The sequence below is a fragment of the Artibeus jamaicensis genome, unplaced genomic scaffold (genome assembly GCF_021234435.1).
Source record: "Artibeus jamaicensis isolate MK-2021 breed Jamaican fruit bat unplaced genomic scaffold, CSHL_Jam_final scaffold_1689, whole genome shotgun sequence".
Taxonomy (NCBI): Eukaryota; Metazoa; Chordata; class Mammalia; order Chiroptera; family Phyllostomidae; genus Artibeus; species Artibeus jamaicensis.
In genome coordinates, this window is record NW_026522029.1 from 14,920,683 (window position 1) to 14,932,760 (window position 12,078).

At 55.7% G+C, this 12,078-nt stretch overlaps 1 protein-coding gene across 6 annotated transcripts in view; it reads right to left on the reverse strand.

Moving 5' to 3' along the window:
• Window positions 1-12,078, reverse strand: part of RIPOR2 (RHO family interacting cell polarization regulator 2) — a 112,531-nt gene that overhangs the window by 35,211 nt on the left and 65,242 nt on the right. For all 6 annotated transcript variants that reach the window (XM_037152936.2, XM_053655872.1, XM_053655873.1 and 3 more), the window contains exons 2-3: window positions 2,049-2,175; window positions 95-250 (exon numbers count right to left, since the gene is read on the reverse strand). In XM_037152936.2, the coding sequence (XP_037008831.2) occupies window positions 95-250; window positions 2,049-2,175 (283 nt within the window). The remainder of the gene's footprint in view (window positions 1-94; window positions 251-2,048; window positions 2,176-12,078) is intronic.

Sequence of the window (12,078 nt, forward strand, 5' to 3'; positions counted from 1 at the left end):
TCTCCTCTGACCTCCACTCCCCCCTCCCCCGCACCCCTGTTCAGGCAGGAAGAGGTGAAGCCAGTTCACGGTCAGGCTTCCTGTGCTTACTCACTCCAGTCCGCCCTTCAGGGCCCGGTAGACCTCTTCCACCCGTCCCGGCTGAGGCTCCTTGGGGGGGCTGTTGTTTTTGTGTCCTAAGTTGTGCATTTTCTTCAGTTTGGCCTGAGGCTTCTTGACAGCAGAAGAATTTTCAATGAAGGAGTTACATCTGTGGAAAGAGAAAGGAAATCAGAAACCGTAGCAGCTTTAGCGCCGGAAACGCTGTGGAGGAAGTGCTTTCGGTCAGCCCGTGTGTGTGTTTGTGGCTTTGGGGGGAGGTCACGGTGTCCCCCACAGCGGTCCATCTGAGTCTCTCCTTTTCTTTCTGGGCGTTAGAGATCTGGGAGCTCTGCTGGGTGGTGGCTTCCTTGAGCTGACACCTGGCTTCAGGTAGCGTGTGCTTGGAGTGAAAATGCCCAAGGCCACCAAAACCCCACAGGGAGCCAAGGACCCATGCAGGGTGGAAATGACACACAGCACAAGGACGTAAACCAAGTAAAACGCCTGTGCATTAGCACATCGGGCACGGCATCTATTAAATTTGACTAGTGTGTGAGTGACTACCTCCTTGATAAAGAGCCATGAGCATGGGATGGGAAATGGCTAGTTCTGTGCAGGGTGGCAGTGAAGCACAGCACGTGGAGCTGACCGACTGACCGCGTTTTCTAGAGCTTTGTTTTCATGGAGGGAGTCACGTTTCCACGTAAGTAAAGCCCAGCATCTCTGCGAGTGGTGGGCGGCAGTCGCTGTCCACTGGGTATTTACCCAAAGAAGACAAAAACAGGAACTAAGAAGATCGACACGCCCTCTGTTCCCTGGAGCATCGTGCGCAGTGTGGGAGTCATGGAAGCAGCGTAGGTGCCCCTCCCTGGCTGAATGAATAAAGTGACCACGGTGTGCAATGGACTATCACTCGGCCATAAAAAAGGACAACATCCGGCCACCCAGCCGCCTGTGACAGCGTGAATGGACCAAAAAAGTATTGTGCTCAGTGAGGTAAATCAAACAAAGACACACACGCACATGCACACACGCAGAAGCGAGGCTCACAGCTACAGAGACCAGATCGGTGGGGGGTGAGCTCAGGGGTGACGGGGTCAAAAGGCAAAAAAGGGAAAAAGTGTATCCACTCAAGCCAGTGAGGACAGGACACGCGTGGGGTTGCGATGGGGACATAAGACGCCTTTGTTGTTCGGCGAGAAAACACGCAGACACCCACGCAGGCACGGGACGTGAGCCATCTGGTCACCTCCAAAGTGAACACAAAAGGGACCAAACTTAGAGAGGGACGTTTGACCTGAGGAGGGACGACGTGAGAAACGGAATAGATTTTTAGAAAACGCTCAGCATCCACAAACTCCTGGAGAAAAGCGAATCTGTTCTTGCTGGTGAGAGACAAAGGGGGTCAAACATCTGGAGGCTCTTTGGTGATATCGACCAAAAGACCTTAAAAAAAGAGAAGGATGGGGGTGGTGGGGAGAGCTGCACCCCTGTATTGGCAGCCTGTGCCCCATCTGCAGCCTCCTCCTGTGCAGGGGAGATTCTAAATGACAGAGAAGAGACTGCAGCCCTGGCTGGTGGGGCTCAGTGGGCTGAGCGCTGGCCTGTGAACCACAGGGTCGTTGGTTGGATTCCCAGTCAGGGCACATGCCCGGGGCCCCAGTAGGGGACGCACGAGAGGCAACCACACATTGACCTTTCTCTCCCTCTCTTTCTCCCTCTCCCCCGGGTCGAAAAATAAATAAATAAGATCCTTAAAAGGGAATAAAGAAACTCCAGTGCTTCCGTGTGGTGGCTTCCACCTTTCGCATCAGAGATTAAGGCAACACGCGTGTGTGAGTGCATGTGCGTGCGTTGTGTGTGTGCTGAGGAGGCCACATGCGCTCACTGTTCCCCAGCACCCGCACGCCCATCCTCCTCCGCCCTCCTCCGCGGCTCCCGGCTCCCGGCGGGACCCCACGACTTGCCTGGACCGCCTCTCCTGCAGGCCGCTGAACCCGGCGAAGGACTGGCTGCGGATGATGCCATTGGGCCCCCCGGGCGAGCAGGACTGAGCCCCCACCAGCATGATCTCGGGGAGTCTGGCTGGCAGTCCTGTAGGCAGGGGACAGGTCACAGCAAATCACAGGCAGGTTCGGACAGAAAACGCCGCGCTCGTCAGCAGGGAGAGAAGGGCAGCGGGAGGTCAGGCGAGGTGAGTCACCCGCCGTTAGCGCTGGTCGACCTTCCCTGCGCCAGGTTGTGCCAAAGGGCTCGGCTCTCGGGGGAAGAAACAGAGGCCCCTCCCTCCCGAGACAGAAGTAAAAATAAACTACACGCTGTCGTCCGGCAGTTCAGGTCTCCTTCAGGGATGTTTTTGAAAAACAAGGTTCAGTCGTACTTTCAAAAAACACGAGCACTTTGTGATGTTCGAGTCCACTCCACAGCAAGCAAGACACAGCAGGAGGCCACGTGTTGGGCGGTCCAGCCAGGCCCTGCGTGGCACCCGAAGCCGGGTGGGAGGGCCCAGTTCTGCGCTCAGAGGTGGCCTGGCCAAATCCACCAGGTGCCGTTAGAGAGGCGCTCACTTAAACCTGTCCTCCCCGTTCCTCCCCCGAAGCACTTTTGCAAAGACCCTACACAGTCAGGGACGGGAGCGCCCACCAAAGCCTGACCGTCCAAGCTGTGCCGGCAACACAGAGAAGAGGGAGGGAAGGGGGCGCGCCCCGCTCGCTCGGACCCTTGCTGCCTTCGCTCAAGACTTACCATGTCGAGCTCAGACCCGCGGTCAAAACCCACCCTCAGCTGGGCGGCAGCCCGGGGTCAGTGCAGGGGGCGCCATCGCCCCAACCGCAGGTAGCGCCAGCGGGCGCGGTCTCGCGGGTGACCTCGGTCCAGAGAAGGGGAAGGGCTCCTGACCCCACGGAGGTGACAGGACCTGGCGACAGGTCCTCGCATCAACAACTGCCTCTTAAAAGCCCCAGCCAGCGTCTCCGCAGAGGGGCAGGGGGAGGAGGTCCCGGGAGACAGGACGCACAGCCCCTCCCCACCGCTGGTCTCTGAGCTCCGCCCCCTGCAGGAGAAAGCCCCCCGGGGTTCCTAGGTTTTCTCGCCGTGGGCTCAGGTGGGGACTCCCTGGGCCCTCAGGCGGGCTCTTTGATCTGGGCGGGGCGCGCAGGGAGGCGCCGCGGTGAAGGTGGGGGGAGGGAGGCTCACATTTTGGACATTTTCAGGAATTTTTAAAGCAGCGAAGGGAAAGTACGTCAAGCGGTAAAACCAGTATCTGCTGCCCAAACGGCGAGGCCAGAGCACTCACTCCGCCCTCCGCCCACTTTTCATGGAAGACACCCCCGGTGCTGAAAGCATCACCAGGACACACACGAACGCGTCACAAATCCCAAGGAAAACACTGGGCTTTGTGTTCTTTGTGTATTCGACAATTCCACAACCAAAATCCCGGCCAAAAGTCTCAGAGGCGCAAAGTTGTTAGACTTGTATCCTGCTCGGTACATTAGGCCTGGCGCATCATGTAACTCGGACCCAGGAGAAGACTTACAGTATTGGAAGTATTTGAACTGGATGACTGTTGCGAGCTCACTAGAAATTATATATATTTTAAACAGAATCATCTGTCTGTCTTCTGCACAGGACCCCTAGTTTCAGCTCTGGTGCCTGGCGCCCACTCCCAGGCCTCCGGACTGAAGGAATGTGGAACCGGCTTTAGGAGTTTTGAAAAGGTCCCCAGGCGATTCTCAAGCTCAGCAGAGAAAAGAAAAAAAAAAAAGCCACCAACTTGGTTGACATTTTAAAACTCTGGTTACAATAGTTGCGATTTCTCAAGTCCAACTTTTAAAATAGACTATTCAGCCTTAAATAAGCTTCTCTTTGCAAAGTTTAAATGTCTCATTCTCGGGGACAAAACACATGTTTGTCTGGACGACAAGAAATGTAAAATGCTTCGGGGCTGAGTAAAACCCTCAGATATTTCTCGGTATTTACACGTTGAATGGGCGGCCAGTGGGGAAGAGTCTGGGTGAGCCTTTCTGGTCCTAGAAAGGATCACTATCTATCAGGAAAGAATTCGGAGAGCCGGTTGAGGCTGAAACCTCCCGCTGCAGTCACTTGCCCTGCAGGCTGACACACCTTGACTCACCCCGCCCCGGGACAGTCATAAATCCTGCGTGCGTGAGCCTCGGCAGGCAAAGGCGGGGCCTGGGGGAGAAACAGGAGCGGGCAGGGGGGAGCAGAGCCGGGGCACTGGGGCCAAGGGCACTCAGAAGCTCCCTGCCTCCCAAGTCCCCCCAACTCTGCAGTGGCTCAGAGTTCTCTGTTGCTGGTCCCCCAGCCTCCTCCGCTGCCGCGCTCTGTCATCGTCTTTCTGACGACCCCACTCCCACCCCTTGGCACCCCAAGTCTCCAGGCTACCCCTGGTTTCCTAAAAGCTGTGCATTCTCAGGTTCGAAGGACTTAGAATCGGTTACCTGGCTGGAGACCTTTACACTTGAATAGCAGCTGCTCCTTGGGACCCACAGCCTTCACCTAAAGAACTGCCCTGTCCCCACTGGTCGCCGGTCGGGTGTCTGGTGGCACCCAAAGCCTGCGGGCAGCTTGGCAATGTTGGCTAACAACGTAAAAGGCACTGGTCCTTTAACCCGTCACAGCTACTCTGTGGGGTCTCCCGTGGAGAGAGACCCCCACGAAGTGGTCGCAAAGTGTCGCAAAGTGGCACCTCCAGGGCTGCTCCCGACAGGCAACACGGCGGCAGAAAGGGGAACACGGAGCAAACCAGAGTCGTTTCTGGAGGGATCGCAGTGCGTGCGGCACAGCGAGGTCGGGACCCCGAGGGGCAGTTACCAACAGCAGGCCAGGACGGGAAATCCATGTAAAATAATGTCCGTGAGCGGGGAAGTCCTGGGAGCAGACGGGGTGGACCGTCTACCCACGGCACAGAGACGAGGGCAGGAACCTTTAATTGTTGTGTCGGTTTTGACTCAGGGAAGGTGTTTACATGCTGTTCCTCAGAGACAAGTCTCTGTTCGGAGACCTCGGACTGGAAACTTGGGGCAGGCGTTCCCACGGCGCTGACTAGCCTCAGTGAGCAAGGCTCTGTCCCCAGATTTGCACATCTGCTCGGGGGCCCCCCAAGGTTAGGCGTGCTGCGGGAAGGGTCCTGGTAGCCCAGCGACAGGTGACCCCCCCCCTCCCAGCGGCCCAGTGCAGAGGAAGGTGCCAGGGGGCGTTGATGACCGGCCTGCAGGCAGCTGCGATGTCAGTGCTGAGTGTTAGCGTCAGATGCACAGAGACCCGTTAAAGCAAGTGGGAGTCACCAGGTTGGTGTCAGTTTCCCCGAGCACGGAGGGACCCTGCTGGGGGGGGGGGGCAGTACAGAAGAGGAGAAAGAAGCCTGGGCTCGGTGGGCGGAGAAGAACCAGAGGGTGTCGCTCACAGAGAACTTGGGGTGCATTTCATTGCCTTCAACTCTTCCCTCTCTGTCCAAAGCACAGTCATTTTGAGCACGAAGCTAAATTCTGTATCTTGCCTTTTCTAACAAATTCTTGTTTAAAGCTAGGTCGAGAGGTTTATAAATTAGCTTCTTTCTTAAACTATCTTTGAAAGGATACTAAGGTCCCCCCCAAGATTCCCAGGGCTCGTGCGGGTAATAAAAGCAAGTCCACCCAGGCTCCGTCAGATCTACTTCTGATCTCTGGTTGGCACCTGCGGCCCAGGGCAGAGATGGCGCCCTCGAGGCTGGGGGGGGGGTTTCTGTCTGGGACTCAGGGGAGGACGTTGGCATCTGTGCACCTAGACTTCCGGGGCAGCAAGTGTCGTGACTTTAGAAGCAACGCAGGAGTTGACGTCACTGCCCGGGCCCTTGGAGAGGAAGGTTTTTATGGCGTTTTCACCTTTTTACTCGACCAAGCCCTCTGTCTAGTGAGCCACAACAGGTAATTCTGGGACGTTCCCTCCCCCACATGACAGAAATGTAAGAGGCGTCTCCACGTCCGAATGAGGCAGGAAGGATGATCTCGGTTCTCCCCGAGGCCTGTCCCATGAGAAGCAAATGTCAACCTAACAACCGAGACTTGCCAGTTACAAAGCGGTGCCATGTCCACAGGTGGGCTGAGGCCACCGTCACTGAGGCCACCGTCGGGGACACAGCCACGACCAGGAAGAGAGCTGGCAGGTGGCGGGTGTGACGTGCTGGCAAAGGTAAAAAAGTCTACGATCACCGCAAGTGTCTGTGGCACCAAGGATGGAGGTCAAAGGCCCGGGAGCAGAAGAGCACGTTGGGGGTGAGGGGGTGTCTCGGGGCGCACGCTCTAAAACTCTGCCTGATGGCAGTTCAACCACGGACATTCCCTAAAACCAAAACCCTGCACTTATAGTTCACGGAATGTGAAGGCTACGCCTACGAAGCTGTCCCAGCCACCGTCACTTTCTAGAAGCAGCCATCGTCCCTTCTTCAACGGGACGTGCCAGGAAATCAGGACCCGACAAGGAGAAGCTGAATCAGTGGAGCACCGAAGGCTCTGTCGGTTGGACACCCGACCCCGATGAGACCACGTGAGGCGCACGACCTTGGCGCCGCTGTGCTTTCTGAGTCATTTTTTGTTTAAATCCTCACTTGAGGATATAGCCACTGTTTCCAGAAAGAAAGGAAGAGGGAGAGAGAGAGCGGAAAAACAACCCACACGAACAAACACTGATTGGTTGCCTCCTGTACATGCTGTGACTGGGGATCGAACCCTCAGCCTTTCGGTTTACGGGACGATGCTCCAACCAGCCCAGAGTCACGCCGGCTGAGGTGCTTCTCAGAGCCCAGTCCGTGTTCCTGGCTCCCCTTCCCCGACAGCGCGCCCTCCTGTCTGGGCCACCCTGCACCCTGGGCGTACAGCAGCAGCATAATTCAGTGGTCCGAAGGAGGCGCGTGGACCAGATATAAACAGTCTGCTAGGCTAAACGATTATTTAAGAAGAACCCTAAAAATAGGTATCTGCTTATTATACAGTTGCAAGGTACCTATTACAGAACAGTTGACTAATGTTTTAAAAAAAGGAGATATATTTAAGTCATTGGCTCTCTTTTTATGTGCTGTGTTATGTTGCTGTTCAGTTGTCGCCGCTGCCTGCTGACTGGGGGGTAGATGCAAGCTTGCTGCCCTTGGACATGGACCGTGACCGGGTGGACAGGTCTCTAGAACAGCTCCGCACAGCCCGCTCCTCGCGAGGAGCCGGAGAAGCGAGAACGCACCGAGCCTCAGGTTGCTGTCTGCGGGGTCCCCTCCATGTTTACAGACTTCGTCCAGGTCCACAGAGATCAGGCCCTCACCCCGTCTTCCCTTCGCAGGGCCACCTGGACATCTTCAAACCTGACTTCCCGTAGACCCCACGGGGGCTTTCTAAAAGGTCAAGTGCTTGAGAAAGCCCAAGAGGACCCCTTCGAAGATCCGAGGTCAACCGGCTTGGAAGGAAAAGGAGGAAGCTTATTTTCGGATCTCTGGAAACCGCTGTGATGGGTCGTCTTTCCGTGTTTCCTGAAACTCCGTCCATCCACACATGATCGCCAAGTCCGACTTCCACACTTGACAGTGCGGGAGGCTCCCTGCATCCACGGCCGCAGGGAACCGAAGCCGGCCCTCGGCTTCAAACCGCTGTCGTGGTTTAGTTAGAGGAGGTCCTAGGACTGTGCCTGTGCAGACCGGAGACAGTGGTGATGTAAGAAGTGACAGACACAACCGTGGGGTGTCTCCGGATCCTCAGGCTCCGAGGAAAATGGAGAAGCAGGGGGCAGAGTTCGGACTCTGCCTGCCGTCCGCCCGCAGGCTCCATTCACAGCTGCTTCTCCGAGGCCCGGCCTCCCGCGGGGTCGCAGAGAGCCTGGCGCGGTGCGAGTGGGGGGACGCGCATCGCCTGGCGAGGCGTCAGTCAGTGAACCGCTCATTTTAAATGCTTTCAATGACAGGGCTCTCTCCAAAGAGGGGGGGGTGGGCGAGAGGACCAGCGGGCTGGGCTCGGGAAGAGGAAAGCATGTGACAGCCAGGAAAGCAAGGGACACACAGCCTCGTGAAGAGAGTGACGTTTTAGACAATGAAACACCTCGAATGCTTTAAACACAGGTGAGGGCTAAAACACGGGTATTTAGGGAGCCCAGTTTCAAAGTCAACTTTTAAAATAGTATTTGCTTTTGCAGTTTACAGAAAAGTCGCAAGAAAAGCACAAAAGCTCATGTATCCCTTACCCAAGGTCACTGTTTCCTGACACTGGCCACATCTCCCTGCCACCCCACTGTATACACACACACACACACACACACACACGCGTGAGCACACACACTACTTCCTGAATCATCTGAGAGCAATTTGCATATTCACCTTCATATATGTTTGCTCCTCCCCATCCAGCAATTTGCAAATGTGATACAAATTTACTCTTTCTTAAAAGTTGGTTTTTAGAGAGAGAGAAACATTGATTTGTTTTTCCACTCATCTGTGCATTGACTCGTTGATTCCTGGATGTGCCCTGACCAGGGATCAAACCCGTAACCTTGGCACATACGGACGATGCTCTAACCAACTGAGCTACTGGCCAGGGCCTCAAATTTACTCTTAAAAGAGTCAGAGTGTGTTTCCTGGAACATGGACGTCCACAGCACGATGACCCCCCTGGGGGATTTAACACCAGTTCTGCACTACCCACCGTCTAACGTGCAGACCTTCCTCGCCCCTCACCAACTGCCCCCATAACAGCCTGTAGCTGGTCCCAGCCTCACTGCGGGAGCCCGTCCGCGTCACGCCAGCCTCTCCTCTGACCTCAGGGGTCTCCGGTGTCTGCTGACCCGGGACGGTCCTTGGCCTTTTCCTAGAGTCCAGACCAGCTGTGTTCTAGGACGTTCCTACATCCAGGTTTGCCCGCTGTTTTCTCAAGAGGAGGTGTGGGCTCCGTGTCTGGGGCGGCAGCAGCCCCTCAGTGACGTGGCCACTGCTCCAGGCGTTGCCTCGGGAGATGCACAGAGTCGCGTGGTCCCACGCCTGGCAGTGCTGGCTTTGGTCATTTGGCGAAGGCCTCGCCGGCTGGTCCCTCCCTGGAAAGTTACTATTTTTGCCCTTGTAAGTGATAAGTGGCAGGTCAGGAGGTACCTGAGGCTATGCGACTATCTTGTTTCTGCAACCCTGGAGTCGGAGGGCCCGCCGGTGATGCCCGCGCAGATCAATCACTACCGTGGCAAAAAATGGTCTCTCGGATCTCAGTGCTTTGTCCCGTAAGAGAGCGCTTTCCCAAACCCTTTCATTTGTTTGTTTATTTCTTCACTGTCAGGACAGACTCCCTTACTGTATCATTTGATGCAAAAGCCACCTGGTTTTGGAAGCATTTTCTGGGCAGCTCTGCAGAGGGACCTTGCCTGTCAACCCCAGAACTGTGCTTCTGGTGGGAAGTAACAGAGTGGGGGGCTCATTGGTGTTCTTATTATTTTCCCGAACACCTCATCTCTTTGACCACAAGACCAGCTTCCAGGGGCCGGGCACCACCTGCCTGGACCAGCTTCCTTCATCTTTAGTGTGGTGCAGGAGAGGACAGCATTGGTGGACGCGGGTTCCCCCAAGTCACTGGTGCTGCCGGAGTCCCAGCTTTTCTTGTCCCTAAAGCCGGGACAGCAATCCCTAAGTCAGCAGGGCTGTTCCCAGAAGGAAGCAGGATGGTCTCTCTGGCTCACTCGGACTTGCCCTCGGCAACCGTGTCTGACTTTATCAGTCCGATGGAATGCAGTCGCTACAGAACCAGGTGAAGAAATGCACCGAATTAAAGTAACCTGACGTTACTGCTCTCCGCTTTGTCTCTGTTTCCCTCTCCAAGAAAGGTCAACAGAGCACAGGGAAGCTATTTTAAGAGACTGGCTGAATCACTGGAGGGGTGGACAAGAAACCTTAGCTGCACGGTCCACTCCCTGGGACAGCCAGCGGCTGGAGCTGCTAGATGAAGGACGAAGACTGAGCCTGGGGAAATGAAAACCCTGTTTTTCTTCTGTTCCGGCGGATTAAAGAAATGCAGAGAGTAGCAGTCGGCCTGGTGGTGATTAGAAGGGCGATGATTCGGGCCTCAGAACTCGCTTAAATCTCACGAGGAGCTGAGCGGGTTTTGACTGATGTTGTCATAACTCATTTTAAAACTGGACGTTAGAACGCTCGTTGACCTCCACTCCATGCAAACCAACTGTCCCCCACTTTGAAAGAAAGGCCATTTTGCACCTCGACGGAGCTGGATGCGAGTTTGCCTACTGGGTGTCCAACCTGCGGCCCAGGGTGGCTGTGAATGCCGCCGAACACAAAAGTGTAAGTTTACTTGACACACGATGACATTTTTTTGTGATCACATGTTGCAGTGTTCTTAATATGTGGCCCAAGACAACGCTTCTTCTTCCAGTGTGGCCCAGGGGTACCCGAAGATGGGACACCCCTGCTGCTGTGGAACCCGTGAATACCACAAGGGAACGATTTATTGGGAACATCGTCCCCATAGGCAGCCTGGCAGACGCTGTTAAGAGAAACATGCACCCGCCCCAGACCCTCATTTTTCGATCACCAAGTTCACAAACTGCTTGGGGCAGAAGGAACGGTCCCAGGGCTGGCGGTACAGCCCCTCGAGGGTCCCACCTGCAGCCGGCTCGTCCCGGAGCTGGGGGGCTCCCCTCTAGCTCACGGTGACGGCTGCTTCCTAACTTCCAAACAGCGTCGGAACAATAGCAGCAGCCTCTGTCACAATTTGACTTGACTGACGTCACCATTTTGATGAGCTCACATACGTTCTGAATTGCTTCCATCAGAACCGAGCTACATCTTTGGAAATAATCCTAGACAGAAACCCTCCCCTTGGGTTCTGGGAGAATGTGACGCGTGTGTCCCCGTGGCCAGTACCTGGCCCGACACGGAGGTCGACTAACGGGCAGGAGGGGCAGGTGGGCTTCGGACTCAGCCACAGGGCGCATTTCATCTCCAAGAAAGGACAGGAAATCACCTTAAATCAAATGAATACATACTTTGTGTGGTCGGTTAACTTATTTCTGGCCCTCTGAGCAGGCAGGTGGGATCGATGGAGGGTTGGCGGACAATTCAGCGATGAGAAACCCAGCAAAATGCACCCTGGACGGTGGTCGGAGGGTCTCGGCCTGCGTTTGAGCCGGGGGTCCCCGCGAAGCCCTGGCACGCACCCCAGAGCTCGCGCCCCGCACTCCAAACGAAGGCAGCCCTTTCTCCCGGGAGTAACATGCGTCATTTTATTCCCGTTGTTATGACAACACGTTTGGAAGCAGCACTTCCAACGCCTAGCGCTCAGTCATCTTACTACAGACTTGAAAACATACCGAAGGTGTCACAACCCCAGGGCTTTCGGGGGCCTGTGCTCAGCAAGACACGCAGTGTGACCACCCTGCTGGCCCCGAACTGGCTCTTTTCCACCTGAAACAGTAGCGAGGGCGCATTCGGGGAGGGGAAGCTTGACGATTTACATGGGAAGATGCAATGTTTTTCACAGTCTGTGTCTGCGGTTGCATTGGTGAAGCCCATCTTCCTTCAGGACCTTACGTACTCACTCTCTCCCGATTTTAACCCACACCCAAGGGTGTGTTTATTGATTTTAGAGAGAGAAGAAAGAGACAAAACATCAATGTGAGAGACAAACACCAATCAGCCGCCTCCCAAGCGGGGACGGAACCCAGGCTTGTGCCCTGACCGGGAGTTGAACCCCTGACCACTGGGTGTACAGGATGGTGCTCCAACCCACCCAGCCACCCAGCCGGGCTGCACTCAGTCTCCTGACCCGGTGGCAGGAAGTCAGGGGGGCTCTCACAGAGCAGGACCCCAGTCCGTCCGCCGCGGGGCATCGGCAGCTCCGGAGCCCAGCGGCTTCCGAGGCTGGCACGCACGCGGTCCACGGGGTGATCTGGCCAATTAAGCTGCCCCCACGGGGACAAAGGTTTCACGGCTGGTTCTCGTGGCCACATCCGGGAGGTGCCCCTGTGAGTCAC